Source organism: Engystomops pustulosus, chromosome 10, assembly GCF_040894005.1.
Source record: "Engystomops pustulosus chromosome 10, aEngPut4.maternal, whole genome shotgun sequence".
NCBI classification, from domain to species: domain Eukaryota; kingdom Metazoa; phylum Chordata; class Amphibia; order Anura; family Leptodactylidae; genus Engystomops; species Engystomops pustulosus.
Window position 1 is genome coordinate 78,993,839 of NC_092420.1, and position 17,529 is coordinate 79,011,367.

General features: G+C 44.4%; 1 protein-coding gene across 2 annotated transcripts in view; it reads left to right on the plus strand.

Moving 5' to 3' along the window:
* Nucleotides 1-17,529, plus strand: part of COP1 (COP1 E3 ubiquitin ligase) — a 121,290-nt gene that overhangs the window by 75,081 nt on the left and 28,680 nt on the right. For both annotated transcript variants that reach the window (XM_072126890.1, XM_072126891.1), the window contains exons 16-18: nucleotides 10,349-10,466; nucleotides 11,141-11,265; nucleotides 11,757-11,917. In XM_072126890.1, coding sequence (XP_071982991.1) covers nucleotides 10,349-10,466; nucleotides 11,141-11,265; nucleotides 11,757-11,917 — 404 coding nt within the window. The remainder of the gene's footprint in view (nucleotides 1-10,348; nucleotides 10,467-11,140; nucleotides 11,266-11,756; nucleotides 11,918-17,529) is intronic.

Sequence of the window (17,529 nt, forward strand, 5' to 3'; positions counted from 1 at the left end):
TCACACAGGTGCACAGCTTGGTAAACTTATCAGAGCTGTGTGATAAAATGGGCCAGGCACCCCGTGTGACATCACATGATCAGGGACTGGTTCTTATCTAGCTGGAGTAAACAAAGTAGCTTCATATAGAATGACAACAAGCAGAGATCTAGAAAGCCATAAGGAAATGATACAAAGTACGTTGAAAAATTGTATACGTTTTTGTCATACAAACCATATCCATTAATTGCTGAAGGTAGACGACCCCTGTAATGCACAGACTGGATGGATCCTCATAGGCAGGAGATGCTCTTATTAGCTGCTCTACAATTTGGCAGATAAAGATATCAGAGTCGTTATGATAGGGTAAAGGAACCATCATTTTATTTAAAAAAAAAAAAGACAGAATCCCTTTTTGAGGACTGCATGAAATAGAAAACTGCAGCACTGAACAATGAAGTGTGCTATGGGGTGTAGAAATCAATGTTTCGACAGGTCTCTGTCATGCTTGACAGACTAATTATTGCTATTGGGAGTATAGACGTGTGGGTAGTGCCGCGCCGCGCTGGGGTAGTGCCGTTTTTTTCTTCTGGACTTGATGGATCCCTAACAAAGTTCAAAAAAACACAAGCAAAGAAGTGCAGACTATTCTTTCCTATTCCTGGCATTAAGTGGAGAGACTACAATGGTGATAACACCGACATAGTCTGTGGCCGCGTATTCACTCATCATAGGGACGCGACCTACAGACTGCGCACGGCTGATGTATGAGCCTCCACCCGCCAGCTGTAAAACACGTGTCCGGCCGCCAGGTGTGAGGCGGTGTCCTCCCTGCAACTCTCTATTCATGGTGTCTAAGGGTCATACACATAATCTCCTGGAGAGAAACCTGAGCGTATGCTCCAGCAGATGAGAACCAGCAGAGGTCACTTCTTGTTCATTAGTCTAAATGATCACAGGTTCTGCAGATCAAGACGCAACACAAAAACTGGAGACGTGAAGTCACATCCACCGAATGAGGCACCTCATGAGGGATCTGACAATGTCTTCTAAATATTTGCAGAAGAAATTATTCCTAATTTCAACAGTCATTTAGTATCACATATTACATTAAGCTTTGAAGATTCATTGTAAACCCTACCCCAGTGGTGGCGAACCTATGGCATGGGTGCCAGGGGTGACACTCGGAGCCCTCTATATGGGCACCCTTGCCATCAACCCAGGGTAGAGTTCGCCAGACAGGACTCAAGGCCTCTTGCAGTCCCAGGCAGCCCAGGACCCTAGAAGGAAGCGACAATGATAATCCAAACTTCTTCTCCTTCTTTCTACTGTATTGGTGTCCTCCGGTGCCTTTACACCTGTGGCAGAGCAGGGAGTAATAAGTTACTGCTTAAATTGTCGCATTGGCACTTTGCGAAAAATATGCAGGTTTTGTTTGTAGTTTGGGCACTCAGCGTTTAAAAGGTTTGCCATCACTGCTCTACCCTGAAGGTGCGGCTAGTTTAGTTGGGTAAAATTTGGTGACCATGTTCGTCTTAAAACTGAATGAAAACTGCATTGTAATGAACTGCATTAATTTTTGAGATTTAGTAGAAGCGGTTTAAAAACTGAATACAATGTGAACACTCCCTTAAAAGGAACCTGCCATCAGGAACAGGCACCATATCCCACACTCGCCCCCCTCTGTGCCTTTCTTGAAAAGAGCAGTGCACAGGTCCCAGCTGTACTCAGCCTCCTCCCACCAGTAAAATCGTTCCAAAACTTTTTCAACCTTTGTTTATGTTGGCTCAACCCACTGTTGCTTGGCACCGCTCATCGCGGGGTGCACCCATCATGGTGCTGAGATCTACAGTTTCCCACACTGTGCTCCCTGCTAAACTCTCTGTGCAGAGAGGGGGACAGCATTCTGGAAAGGACAGGAAGTGGAAATAGAGAGATGACTTCCTGTCTGCTCAGGAGGAGGCGTGGTTCACTGGCACCCCGGGAGAAAAAACATGACTCTTCTCTTCAGAATATGACTCATCTACACTCATTTGCATGTCAGAAAAACTGCTGTAATTAAGGTACAGAACCTCAGTGGCAGGTAATTGTAGACGGTATGGTAAGGACTTTTAACCCTTTACCAGCAAGTATTACTGGTGTAAAGGGTAAAATTCTGGTGGCAGGTCTGAGGATGTCATAGCAACTTTAGAGTGCGACTCTAGAGATGGAAGGGTGAAAGATCGTAACCACTTCTCCGCATCGTACATGTGGTTCATGGGGAAGTTGGCCTCCTTTTTAACATTTTTTTTTTTTTTGTCCTCCCCCACCCCCTTTGCTGTGCACATTTTACTTTCATGGACATTTATATCTCTTGCTGCGTCAAAAGCTTTTGACAATACAATTAAAAGGGAAAGGACGCCTTTGCCCTCCCCCCCAGCCCTCAATGTCAAGCCCATTATCCAGAGCTGTCTGAATGTCAACCATAACCTCCGGCCATTGCTGGGCCCTGTCACAACAGAAGCTTGTAACGACGAGGGCAGGACACTCGCTGCTTGTTCCCGTGTGATCAGCGCTCCTAGGTACCTTACATCCGTGTCCTTACATGCCGACGCGTGAGCTATGAGTCCCCTTATACTCTCCAATGGGGTAAAAACTGCTAAGAGGTTCCCTTCAAAGCAAAAAGCATCCCATTAAACTAGCACCCCCCCCCCCTATGTAGGGAATGAAATGTCTTTTCTAGAATTCCCTCCTTTTATATAAAATCTCACCCGTTTACCTATAACAAAAAAATACCGGCCAAAGTCATGTGAAAATGAGCAGAAAAGAGTCATATTCACCTGAGCTGAGACAAGATCTTCAATTCTGTAGCACCTAGAAACATGCTACTGGTTTTATATTAAACATAAGAATTTCATCTTTCAGATCTGAGAGTAGGTACAGTCAAAAACCTACTCGGAAATGTGAGCTGCGTATAAAAAAATCCAATTCACACATTTTATTTAAATGCCAGCATTTCCAGATTTGTATTCACAGTACCAAAAGCCCAATTCTGGAAGATGAGTTCTTCTCTTTACTTGCAAAAGCATTTTTTTCTAAGTTCTATATAATCGAAGATGGGGGTGTCTGAAATGATGCTGCCTTCTGCAGCCTCAAAAAGTGACTCGTCTCAGGGAAAAAGTGACTCATTTGCATAAGACAGTGGTGAAGAACTGTCAAGATTTTGCATTAAAGAGGGGATTCTGGAAAGGACAATTTATCCCCTACCTGAAGGGGCTGGTAGTTTTAATGGGGTAAAATCTGGTGGAGGGTTCCCTATAAGCTTGGATATCCACTTCTACGGATGTGTACATACAGGCCTATAAATGTCTGTCTCGGTTGTGCCGTATTGTAATTTTAGCTTTTGCAAAACTATCTGAACATTAGTGTCTAAATACTCTCTGAAGAAATTACTCCTGTAATATCACATATTACCTTGTTAAGCCTCAAAATAAGACGCTTTTTTTCCCCCCTTCCTCCCATAGATTGAATATCACTTAAAGCTTCTAAAAGAAGTATCCGGAGGGCACTTAAGGGCTTGTTAATGTGCGCTATGATTAGGGAGACTTAGCGGTGAATTATACCCGAGCTGCCGCATCTATCTAAGCTGATGGTCCATTTCTCTAATGTTCCTACTTAGGGTCTAGTTTGGGTTTTACTACAATAATGTAACTAGAAAGTAAGAGCTTTGGGGTTTCTTGAGACCTAGGATACTGATGGCTCCTATTATCTGGCCTGACTGTTCTCACATTATTCAGGAGAGAAGAAAAGTTTTTGAGTCTTCAGTGGAAGGGACGAGCACTACTGGCCTCTAGAGGTGGCCTCTAGAATTTTTTAATAAACTCAGACAACCCCTTTAAAGGAAACCTACCATCAAAATGAAGCCTGATAAACCAGGGGCACTTGTTCATAGATCCAGGCATCGGGACTGTGGTGATCTTCTTATATTTATTATTTATGGCCGCCTTCTACTATGTCTTTTGGTGTCGCAGGTTGTTTCACCTCTCGCCATCCCACTGCTTCCTCTGCCTGCTGTAATCTCTCACAGTGGGAGGAGGAAAGTCCTCCTGCACAGTGTAACAGCTCATGAAACTACAGCCCTGGGAGTTCTTCTGACTCATTAGCATAATTGTAAAGGTTGATTTCAGAAGGGACGAGGCCATGGATAACAAATATAAGGAGATTACCTCAGTCACGGTGCCTGGATCTATGGGTAAGTGTCCCTGGTTTATCACGATGGGTTTTGTTGGTAGATTTCCTGTAAGGAGGAGGCTATGGCTCTACTGATGAAGGAGCCCCAGTTGTGTCTTGATCGTCCATACTTTTTACAGTCCATACTTTGCCTGCATCCGGGTGAACCAAACTTGGGTCGTCAAGCAGTGAGCTCCGAGACAACTTCTTCCGTAAACCTCTAGCTCGCTGGTATAAGGATTGTGACCCACTCATGAGGTTGTGTTCGAGGCTTTGATATTGCACAGCGAGTTGTGTAGCTCCTCTCCAGCATTAGAACAGTTGTCTGGCTGAGAAGGTTCTTGGATGTGTCCATATATGATGTCCGCAGATGGCCATCTTGGCCTATGTGCTCAGCGATGTTGGAAATGACAATGGACCGTCTAGCCAGCTTTGTCCCAACTGCAGAATATTCTGGTCCGGCCGACTGAAACGCTGGACCAGGCCATGTACAGAAGTAGATGGGATCTGGAAGCTTATCCAGGACACCAGCTGTTCTCTCCATATAACACTTAGGAACGCTTCCGGCCTTGGATGTCTTGGTGATAATGGATTCCCGCACTATGTCTGATGATGGCCACAACATTTTTTGTAGATGCATTTACTCATTGTAAGATTTTGGGACAATAAGATTACAGTAGAGCATACGATGGCAAAAACCAATGAAGGTGACCTCTTGGGACCCTGTAACATGAACACGTTGGGGAATTTATGGACAAGCCAGGGAAATGGAGTTGGACATAATTGAAACCCCTGGTTTCCAGTGTGTTGGCTAAAGTAAGGTCTTTGGTTGATCTTGTTTACATTGCCTTATGGTAGTATCTGACAGGCGTTCCTGTTGTAAAGACACGTTCAAGCGATTCTGGGTAAGCGATTATACACGCAATCCGTTCTATAGCCGCCACTTAATGGGGTATTCCCATAGAGACAAGGTTCTTAAATATACTTAGGATAACAAAATAACTCATTCTTTCATTCACTGTTATTACCAAAAACACAGCATTGTCCTGGCAAACAGTTCTGGTATATACAATTTTGGTTGCCCCTATATCCGACTGAATATTCTGACTATGGTCGGGTTCTTCTCATGAATAGCTTTTTCTGTCTGCACACTGCAGTGCTCTCTGCCTCCTGCCCCTCCCCCCTGCAAGACCAGCTCAGACACCGGCACTTCCTGCCAACAAGCAGCGTGCAGAGACTTACTCTACAAGCTACGGACAGATAAGGTCTTTATAGTGGAGCTGACTCTGTCATTATAGGTGAGTTAGCAGAGATGAGTCAAATTGTAAGTAAAGTGGTTAAAAATGATCTTTATAATGTAATCATCACTAGGGGATTAAAATTTCAGAACTTTCTTTCATGGGAAAACCCCTTTAAATGTGTTAGTCAGTGTTTGGGCCTAGTTTTGGGACACTCACAATATAATTTTTCATTGTGATTTTTGTTTCCTATTCTTTTTCTTACATCCAGATTTTCCATACTTTTTGTTTTCCTCGCAGATGGCATCTTTCTCCCTTTCCTTTTAATCTTCTCGTCTGACGGCCCATATGGCGGACAAGCGGCGCTGTCTCTTTAAAGCGCGGCCAGCTGTTGTGTTACATTTCCCATTACTGCTCGCAGCTCCGTTCCGTTGTTTTTGTAGTTATTAAAAGAAGGGTAGGTAAATGTAGCATAAAGATTGCTGGAATTGATGTGTGCATTGGGACGAGAGGGGGGCGAGGGAAACCAAACTCATTCACGGAACACTATGTCAGGGCAATCAATTAATAATTAAGCAACTAATTTTAGTTAGCCAAGGAAACGGCGCCGAAAGGGATGGGGAACGATTGCCCTGCGAGCACGTGTAGGCACACGGTGTCCAGACCGCACGCCAGGAGGTGCAGGGTTGTTTAGTTGGCTTTCACATATCCATAGAGGGTATCGAGGCTACAAGGAGAATGGGTCATTTTGAGCTATTTTCGGTGCAGTGAATACTGGATATAGTCCTGCTCAGCGTCTCGGCTAGTGGAGGGCTCTATAGTGCACACATTATCGGAGCGGACCTTTTAAACTTTCTCGTATTCTTCTCATCTGTACTAATGGCTTAGTCGGTGTAAGAGGTTAGACCTCATTCCTCCTTGAAAGACTCCGCTGCCGGCTTTAATCTTCCCACTTCAGCGTAGCTCTCCCGCTTCTCTGATTGAAGGAATCAATATGTATTTGGAGAGCTGAGTGGTGATTGTTCATATGTGCCTCGGGCAGGTCACGGTGTGGACGGTTTAACCATTTAGGGTGATCCTTTGTGCGGTCGCTACCGTATCAGCTCCTCATCAGTGGTCACACTTTTGTCGTTTGGCTCGAGGCAAAGCTCGTGAGGAAGCTCCTCTTCAATGAGCGGTCATCATGACTGTCACATCCAGAAGGCTTTGTACTAAGCTATACTCGTACAGCGAATGTTACACGGGATGGGTGTACAATTGGGCTACATTGAGTGGGCCATCCGCCTCTGAAACCAGTCCAAATACCAACCCTTATGATGCAAATAAGCTTTGCGGAGAGTGACTGCACACAGGAAAGTCCCATTGTAAATAACTTGCCTACAGGCAGAGCCACGAAAGAAAACACCAATGCCAAGCCATGATGAAGAAGAGCAAGACTGTCTCAACATCTTATCCAGTAACTAAGCAGTGGCAGTCCTATGGTACACGTGCTATCAGATCCCTCTCTTTGGGTACACGGCATAGAGTTCACCAGGAATGCCTCCTTCTTCTGTTATCCCTTTATTTCTGTATAGGTGGCCCTGGAAGGAAGCCAAAATGATAATCCAAATTTTTCCCCTTCTCTCAATGGTTTGGTGTCCTCTGAACCCCAGTGCCGGTGATAGTTGTAGCAGAGCAGGGAGGAATAAGTTTAAAATGAGTTACTAAGTAGTTTTTGGGTTGCAGTTTGGGTTCTGTCTCTAAAGGTTTTGCACTAGCGGATCTGCCACCACAAAACCTGCACCACAATAGTCCATGGTCTGTGACTTGCATTGCAGCTCGGCAACTTAAAAGGTGCAGAACTGAAATAAGACAAGGCACAAGGAAGAGAGTAGTGGATCTCGTATCAAAAGTTATGGTCATGGGGTTTGGTGCCAAGCAAGTAATCTCCAAATTGAAGAGAGAGAAGCGATCGGCTAAGGAGAGCTGAGCGTTGGGCCCATATAGGGACAGAACTTTCAATCCATCTTTCCACAATTCTGGATTCAAAAAGTTACAGATATGTAACATCTTGGCCTCCAGTGCACAAAAATGTAGTGACTCTTTGCAAGTTTACACCAAACGTTCTAGTTCTAAGATGTGGTGGGAGGTGGGGCACGGTTTAGACTTATTTAGACTTCAAGCTCCAGCCCAGATGAGACAGACCAGAAGGACCATCCTCAGGCTCCCCGCTGCTTGTAGGCCAGGTATATGTAATCAGCTGCTGCACTTAGGCTTCTGCTGTGTATTCATGTGACAGTACATGACCTTGGCTTTGTAAGAACCCCTAGTGACATCCAGGGTTGTCACGTTATAATGTGGTGTCTGAGGCAGGTCACCTGAATAGTGATATAATACCTGCTGGGATTTCTCCAGGCTGCACAGTAACAGTCAGCAGCAAATGTCCATCCTCCTCTGTGCTCCCCCATTGTCACCTGGGTCCCGATTAATGGCTATTGACATGCTTCTTGCCACAAACTGATCACATATAATGCTAGGGGCCGGACTTCAATAATATAACCAGAATATGACACCAATATTAATTATTATTATATACAACAGATGGCAAAATGTAAAATCACCTTTTTGCTAATCCATTTTTATTTCATGATTGTAATTTTTTTCCTCCTATTGTCTGCCTATGTGAGATGCCATCTTGCCCAAGTTGCAGCATTTAGTGATAAACTTTACTGTTTTACTAAGACCGCAATTATCTGGAGCCATCTCATTAAAGTATATGGAGGGTTTTCCAGGCATGTTCTGTGCAGATAGGTGTGACATCATATATTGTCAGTAGTGATGTAATGATGGGTCAGTGTTATCTATATAGAGGTCATTGTACAGGGAGGGGGAGGAGATAAGCTGTGACATCATCTATTGTCAGTAGTGATGTAATGATGGGTCAGTGTTATCTATATAGAGGTCATTGTACAGGGAGGGGGAGGAGATAAGCTGTGACATCATCTATTGTCAGAAGTGATGTAATGATGGGTCATTGTTATCTATATAGAGGTCATTGTACAGGGAGGGGGAGGAGATAAGCTGTGACATCATCTATTGTCAGTAGTGATGTAATGATGGGTCAGTGTTATCTATGTAGAGGTCATTGTACAGGGAGGAGGAGATAAGCTGTGACATCATCTATTGTCAGTATTGATGTAATGATGGGTCAGTGTTATCTATATAGAGGTCATTGTACAGGGAGGGGGAGGAGATAAGCTGTGACATCATCTATTGTCAGAAGTGATGTAATGATGGGTCATTGTTATCTATATAGAGGTCATTGTACAGGGAGGGGGAGGAGATAAGCTGTGACATCATCTATTGTCAGTAGTGATGTAATGATGGGTCAGTGTTATCTATATAGAGGTCATTGTACGGGGAGGGGGAGGAGAGAAGCTGTGACATCATCTATTGTCAGTAGTGATGTAATGATGGGTCAGTGTTATCTATATAGAGGTCATTGTACAGAGAGGGGGAGGAGATATGCTGTGACATCATCTATTGTCAGTAGTGATGTAATGATGGGTCAGTGTTATCTATATAGAGGTCATTGTACAGGGAGGGGGAGGAGATAAGCTGTGACATCATCTATTGTCAGTAGTGATGTAATGATGGGTCAGTGTTATCTATATAGAGGTCATTGTACAGGGAGGGGGAGGAGATAAGCTGTGACATCTTCTATTGTCAGTAGTGATGTAATGATGGGTCAGTGTTATCTATATAGAGGTCATTGTACAGGGAGGGGGAGGAGATAAGCTGTGACATCATCTATTGTCAGTAGTGATGTAATGATGGGTCAGTGTTATCTATATAGAGGTCATTGTACAGGGAGGGGGAGGAGATAAGCTGTGACATCATCTATTGTCAGTAGTGATGTAATGATGGGTCAGTGTTATCTATATAGAGGTCATTGTACAGGGAGGGGGAGGAGATAAGCTGTGACATCTTCTATTGTCAGTAGTGATGTAATGATGGGCCAGTGGTATCTATATAGAGGTTATTATACAGGGAGGGGGAGGAGATAAGCTGTGACATCATCTATTGTCAGTAGTGATGTAATGATGGGTCAGTGTTATCTATATAGAGGTCATTGTACAGGGAGGGGGAGGAGATAAGCTGTGACATCATCTATTGTCAGTAGTGATGTAATGATGGGTCAGTGTTATCTATATAGAGGTCATTGTACGGGGAGGGGGAGGAGAGAAGCTGTGACATCATCTATTGTCAGTAGTGATGTAATGATGGGTCAGTGTTATCTATATAGAGGTTATTATACAGGGAGGGGGAGGAGATAAGCTGTGACATCATCTATTGTCACTAGTGATGTAATGATGGGTCAGTGATAACTTATCGCTATACTGCTAATTCTGTGACAGATGATATATATTTGGTGTAGCCCCTTTAAATATGCAGATGAACATTTCTAGGGGGAGTAGATGGGTCTGATGTAAACAAATAGCCGTCCTAGAACAGAATTATTTCCCTGGTAATTCTCGTCTGTGAAATTGCTATTCCCTGTGTTGCAATGAAAAGTTTGTTCTGTGAGCCCAGTCATTGGGAGTGCATGGGCGGGCGGCCAAGGAAATCGGGTTCGGAGTAACCTGACCCCTTCTCTTTCTAGTTGCCACAATCCATCACCGCTAAATAGCCACCCGGGCCCGCGCCTTAGTAACAAATTATCCCCTCGCTTAAATTGCCAACATGCGCTAATTTTGATTTGTTGTTACAATTTGCAAACCTCCGCAATAAAAAATGGATGTACACTACAAAAATATAATCGATGAGATTGTAGCGTTATTAATATAAAAGGGGGAACACGATGCAGAGCTGTTATTGTAATGCGCTCATACGTAATACACGCTGCAGGTTTTAACCCCTTCCTCCCCTCTTCTCGTCTCCAGATCACTGTGTCCACTATTACGACCTCCGCAACACTAAACAGCCCATCATGGTGTTTAAAGGACACCGCAAAGCCGTCTCTTACGCCAAATTTGTCAACGGGGAGGAGATTGTCTCAGCGTAAGTACCTTTTTTTTGCATTTGTAGTTTGCTCTCTGGAGTTTCACCTCCGTCCTTGGGTCGGATCTATAAAGGTGAAACCCACAGTGAGTGACTTGGGTGCCGCAGCGCGTTGTGTGGATGTGCATCGCAGGCATCATCAACAATTAATGGGGATAACGCCATTGAGCGGCCTTCCCGGCCATGCCGACTTCTCCATGGAGACCTGCCGAGTGTATTACACCGCATATTACCTCTCCGCAGAAAACCGCAGCTAATTATGTGTAGTCCTCACATCTAGGAACCTTGACCTCCGTGTACATAGGCCATGTGTTACGTATATTCTGTTCAACACGGCGAAAACTAGGTCTATTCTCATGTAGTTAATGGGAACCCGTCATAGGTTTTATGGCGCTCTTAGCACGAGGAACACAAAATAGCTACAGGCTCTCAGTACAAAGCATTATAAAGAATACATAATGATGTGTGTATAGTGAATTGCCTGGTGGATATTGTATCCTGTCTTTTGTGCTTGGGTTGCATATACACGCAGGCTCCTCTAGGAAGTGTAGAGTATTGGAGAACGTCATTGAGTTCCTTCATCGTTGTATAGATCTGCACTGAGATGGATGTCGTCTCGTTGCTTTCCTATTCTGCAGCTTATACTCAGCAGCTCAATCTCTTGTATTCCTCAGGTCCACAGACAGCCAGCTGAAGTTGTGGAACGTGACCAGACCACATTGCCTGCGCTCCTTCAAGGGTCACATCAACGAAAAGAACTTTGTGGGTCTGGCGTCTAATGGCGATTATATTGCCTGTGGTCAGTATTGTGTGGGGTTTTTTTTTTTCATTGTTATTTTCGCTAATTGTTCTCTCAAAAGAGGCCACAGATAACAAATATAAGATGGTCACAGTCATGGTGCTCATTATGCTAATGAGCCGAAAGGGCTCTGGAGTGCGTTACCGAAGCCCCTCCGTTCTGTAGCTTCGCAGGCTGTTACGATGTGCAGGAGCACTTCCCAATCCCTCTGCCTGCTGTAATCTTACACTGTGAAAGTGTAAGCACTGAGTGAGCAATAGTGATGGGTCTTCGCTAACGAGTCGACACAAAGAGCCGGCTCACCTTGCCCTAAACTGCTCGCCACGTTCCTTTAACCCGATAAAATCGTGTGTGTCACACGGACGCGTTAGAGTAGCTTTTTTTCGGCCTTGGATGTTATGAGCTGACTGCTATGTACATTGCTTGCTCAGGTCTGATATTTTCTGTTGTTTGCTGATGTTTATGCAGGATCTCTTCTCGTTCTACTCTAGGAAGTGAAAATAACTCCCTCTACCTGTACTACAAGGGTCTCTCGAAAACCCTTCTGACTTTTAAGTTTGACACTGTTAAGAGTGTATTGGACAAAGATCGCAAAGAAGACGACACCAATGAGTTTGTGAGCGCCGTGTGTTGGAGGGCTCTTCCCGATGGGGTAAGTTTATATCATCCAATAATTGAAGCATTTTTAAGTGTTGTATGAAGTAGAGGATTAAGTGGCCATAGGGGTCAGACCTCTTTTATCAATCAGGCTCCACTGTTACTCCAATCACCTCTATGGGACCGTCAAAGCAAAAACTAGCATGGAGTTCTGTCTCTCTTAATCTGTCCTATTGACACAGGACCTGTTTTTTCTTGATCAGTCGCTAGCCATCTATCCTAGGAGTAAATGATTTCTAATATTGGGGCAGGTAAGGGAAATCAAGCATGAAACATTCACTCCTAGACCCAGGCACCGTGACACTGGTAATGTTCTTATGTTTGCTATCCATGGCCTCCTCCCTAAAATGAACTTATAATTATACCAATGATTCTGAAGGGCTATAGGAGTTGTTACCAGGGCCCCTCTATGCTGTAGCTTCACAGGCTGTTACAATGAGCAGAGTGGGTCTCCATTCCCCCTGTACGTCAGGCTGCTGTTAGGCAGAGGGAGAAGAAAGAGGAGGGGGAGACCTGTTCAGCTCATTGTTACAGCCTGTGAATCTGCAGCACTTCAAGCAATTTTAAAAATAGATTTTAGAAGGAAGGAGGCCGTGCATAAGTAATATAAGAAGATTACCACATTCACAGCAACTGATCCCTGTGTCCCTGGTTTATTATGATGCATTTTAGATCATTTCCTTCAATTGCTAATGCTCATGATATGCCACCAATAGTTAATTAGTGGAGGTCAAGACCCGACTATGGGCCCAAGGTAATTGGTTCAGTGTCCTAGTATATAGTTGCGCTCCGTTAATTTCGATAGGCTCTGCAAGAGTCAGTTGTTGACTCTTCTCTGCTGATCACTTTCTGGAATTAGTAGCCATTCCCTTTAAGTGACTTATCGGCGTGAATTGACCGTAAGGATATAATCTGGCGGACCCATGTTATTATAAAACACTCCACAAAACTGAAACAGAACAGCATTAGAGGTGACAGAAATATACAGGAGGTCAGAGACTCTCCGGGGGGAGAGGTGTAAAGTCTGTACTGTCAGACAAGTCCATTGATGAAGCATCAGTATTTCTGTAGCTCCAGGTCCAGTGTTATCTTCCAGCTATAGCGCCTCTCCGCTCGTCCTCAGGCCAGCATAGCCCTTCCCGTTGTGCCTAGAAGATGATATTGCGTTGCCTCTGTGGCCCGGGCGACCTTCAGTATACTCTGACCGCAGGGTTCAGAGAGCCGCAGTAAACAAAGGCGATGAGGATTGTACAGCGAGCGATGGAGCTCCGTTCCCATCGCCGCTCAGAATTCGGCTCAGTTCTCAGTCTATGGCGAGAAGAGATCACTATTTTTAGTCCATCTCTCCGGCGGTGCCCATAGCTCTTCTTCTTATAACAATATAAAAGGTGGCGGCGCACAGAGCGGAATATGACTCCGCATATTAATTCCTTCTCCGGCCTTCGTTCTCGTTAGGATAAAGCCCAAGCAAATTGCCGGCTGTTTGTCTGAAAGAGTTCATTACTGCAGATGAGGCTATTGAGAGGGGAGGGGGGACGACGCGATGCAACTACTGCAAGTACCAAAGAAAGTAATATCACAGCTCCAGAAGATCCAGACGAAGAAGCCGCAAGCAGAAAATTAGCTTAGGTAAAGGTTAACGCCACCGGCGGAGGAAGGCGCTTCTCATAGGCAACGGCTAATGAATTATAGGGGGTTTAACATGCGAGAAACCTTGAAAACTGGTGAAAGGAGAAAACTAATGAGATGTTCTGCTGTGAAAGGAAATTATCAATACAGGAGGAGGATCCCTTCTGCTATTCAGAGGGGGATGTTTTCTTAGAGAACCGGTCACCAGCTATTACCCCATTAAACCTATCAGCCCTTGGGTAGGGGATAAAATGTCCTTTCTAGCATTCTCAAAGGATATCTACCACCAGGATGAAGGATTGTAAACCAAGCACGCTGACCTCCTGGGGTGTGCCCCCTCTGGCAGGATCTGACCTTCTTTTAGCTTCTTATGCCCTTGTTTTTACAAAAAAAGGCTTAAAAGATTATGCAAATGAGCCTGGTGGTAGATTTCCTTTAACTACATCTACACTTCCCCGTTGTATGGCTACAACATTTTCTGCAGGAGCCTTCCAGAGAACAAAAAGGGGTTAATCTTCTGCCGATTTGCCCAATTTTTAGAAGGACTTTCGGTTTAGGAATTTTTTCTCTATTGCTCACGGAGCATGGCAGGGACTGTCCCAGCCAGACACAAGACTCTAGTTCCAATGGTCCCAGTCATGGCCATGTGGCCTAAAACTGAGAAACAGTCCCTGGTCATGTGATGTCACACAGGTGCACGACTCATTATAGAAATCAGAGCTGTCTGATATCACACAGTTGCACTGCTAGTGAACAACAGAAATATAACCATCTGTGCACCTGTGTGACATCACGTGACCAGGGATATAAGGGCTGTGCACCTGTGTGACGTCACATGACCAGGAATGTAACGAGCTAAGCGCTTGTGTGACATCACATGACCAGGTATATATAACAAGATGTGCTCCTGTGTGACATCACATGACCATGGATATAATGAGTCGTGCACCTGTGTGACATCACATGACCATGGATATAATGAGTCCCGCACCTGTGTGACATCACATGACCATGGATATGAGTCGTGCACCTGTGTGACATCACATGACCAGGGACATCACGAGCCGTGCACCTGTGTGACATCACATGACCAGGAATATAACAAAACACAAACAATATTAGTAGTTTGCTAAAAATGGGCAGCTTCTTTAATTCTCCAGTCTTTGCATTCCTATGTTGGTTAGTATCTTGTCCCATTTTGACATTCTGCTCTCCACACGCCTTGTATATAAAAGATGGATATGTTGTGTCTACCACTATGGGATGAGGCTCCATATTTCATAGATATTAAGGGGGGGGGGTTTATTGTAAAATAAAACAAATCCTCTTAATTGGAGTGATGTACAGAGCGATCCGGTGAGAGCCGGGTCACTCATCCATCATTTTTCGTCTTCACCGGTTAAACTTTTCACCTTGCTACTCTCCCCTCCCCCCTTATTCCATAAAACAAGATGGAAGGGAATATATCACAATCCCCTACATAGGAATCCAGAGGAATCCAGGCTGTGCTCCGCAGTTACTATTGCTGTGTCTTCGGCGTCTCGCTACGAGCTTGCGAGTTCCTTTTAAAGTTAATTTATAGCTAAACAGGCGACTGGGAAATAAGCGGTGATTTATTAGTAATCAGCGTTGTGGTCCCCAGCAGGGATATCTGCGGATACAGCCGGCGAGCGGTGACATTTACAGGAGAACAGACTCTGCCAGACGTTCTGGGTGTAGGATCTTGCGCCGTACTCTGCTGTCTATACTGTCTGGGGGAAGGGGGGCCCGCAAGGTGCCGCATTACCTGATAGCTGCATGCACTGAGAAAAATACCAAATCACATAACCTTTCCTTGCAATACATAAATATATTTACGGAAATTGAAAGACCCCCTTAAATTCCTCAAGGAATGAGCGAGATTATATAAAGAGGTTGCCAAATATAATACATCTGTATAAGTAACTACTGGTATTACCCATAAGAATCAATGATTTTTCTTCTTAAGTTTCTGACTTGTGCCGTTCCTCTGTTGTTCCATTTGGAAATTACAATCGGGTGTTGGGCTGCGTTCACAGGTGATGTTAATATTACGTTCTGAAATGCGATACAGCAGCCGAGGAAAGGAGATTTGCCCAATTACATTGCTGTTAACATTTGTGTTAACAAAATTGTGATATTTGTGTATTGTAAACACAATGTTAACTAAATGTCTTTTGTTGTTGCATTTCCGAACGTAATGCAAAGACCACGTGTGATGAGCTTCAGGTTTTCCCTTCACTTTCTGTCCAATAAGCATGGATAGAACCAGAGTGTGTCTCAGGACACGCCCACCCAACTGGCAACGCCCAGTTGTCAGTTTCTTTTTACATTTCTTGGAGGAATAACAGAGGAACATCACATTGCAGCGTTAGAAGAAGAGATTCTCCAGAGTTTCTTGTCTGCTGTTCTTTATGTTGCATGTCATTGGGATAGCAGATCTGTAGGTGCAGCTCTGGCTAAGTTATTAGTAGTTAAAGTTCCCAAAAAATGCCTTTAAGGGTACCTTTCTGTTCTCTGGGTGTCTCTATTTTAGTAAATACCTGTGCCCGTCATAATATGGTAGCTCTGAAGGATATTGTTCTAATTCTACTGTAGCATTGCTCTGTTATTTCTTCTTAGTTGACACCAATAATTTTTTTATCAGAGATGAGTGACAGTGACAATCCTGATGAGACTAGTGCAGCACCTCAGGGACCCTCTCCCTGTCTAGAAATCCACAGATTTCTAGGAGTAGTAACAGAGGAACAATGCAAGACCCAAGAAAACCTTCTCCACAATTATCATTTCAAAAAAGAATTGAAGTGTTTCTCCTCTAGTAGACATGCGAGGAGTGTTGGCAGGACCTCCTGAATATTACATTGGTACACAGCACAGAGGCTCCGAGCTGCGGCACCGGCTGATTATTTATGTATGTTCTGTCCCCTACAATGCGTTCACCCTGCTCCGCAGAAAGCTGGGGCTGCAGCACTTGAGCGTGAACAGGTGGATCCGCCGGTAAACAAGATATCCTGGTCCTGATGGATGTGATGACATAGTAGTGCTCTGCACCCAAATAAAATACAGTTTTTAACCAGTTATGTTTGGTTCCAGGATTAGTAAATTACAGATTAGGGCAGAGGCAGCAGGAGGAATCTATCACCGGGTCTACTTCTGATTTTAGATTTCTTTATAGTAGGTTTCCTACCAAACCATTGCTCTTCTCCCTAAATCGGTGATGGCAAACCTTTTAAACGCTGAGTGCCCAAATTACACCCAAAACCCACATATTTTTCGAAAAATGCCGATGCGACACTTTAAGCAGTAACTTATTACTCCCTGCTCTGCCATAGGTTTAAATTGTATAGGTACCTGAGGACACCAATACAGTAGAAAGAAGGAGAAGAAGTTTGGATTATCATTGCAGCTTCCTTCTAGGGTCCTGGGCTGCCGGGGACTGCTAGAGGCCTTGAGTCCTGTCTGCGAACTCTGCGCTGGGATGATGGCATGGGTGCCCATACAAAGGGCTCAGAGTGCCACCTATGGCACCCGTGCCATAGGTTCGCCGCCACTGCCCTAAATGGTTCCTTTCCATGGCTGCTGTGGAAAAAAAAAATATTTGTAAATTTACATGCAACACACCTGGGGTGAGTCCAAACATTGTAAGCAAGTCCTGCATATTCATTATTCCCTGCCCTGGTTCTCTGTTCCTGATTGACAGGTCTCACTGCTACCACCATGCTGCCAGTTTGGAACTAGTTCTTAAGGGACTATTTGCCAATATTCAACTACAGGCATATACAGCTTCCCTTCCTAGGGGCTGTTATCATTGGTAGGAAATGCTACATGATGCCTTGCTGGAACCTTGAGAGAGACAGTGGCTTTGTGTAGCTCTGCTCTGCTACATCATTAACCACTCCCTCAGGAAGGAGGAGGGGGTGAGAGGGACTTTGGCTATGTCTAGAGAGATGAACCTTCCTT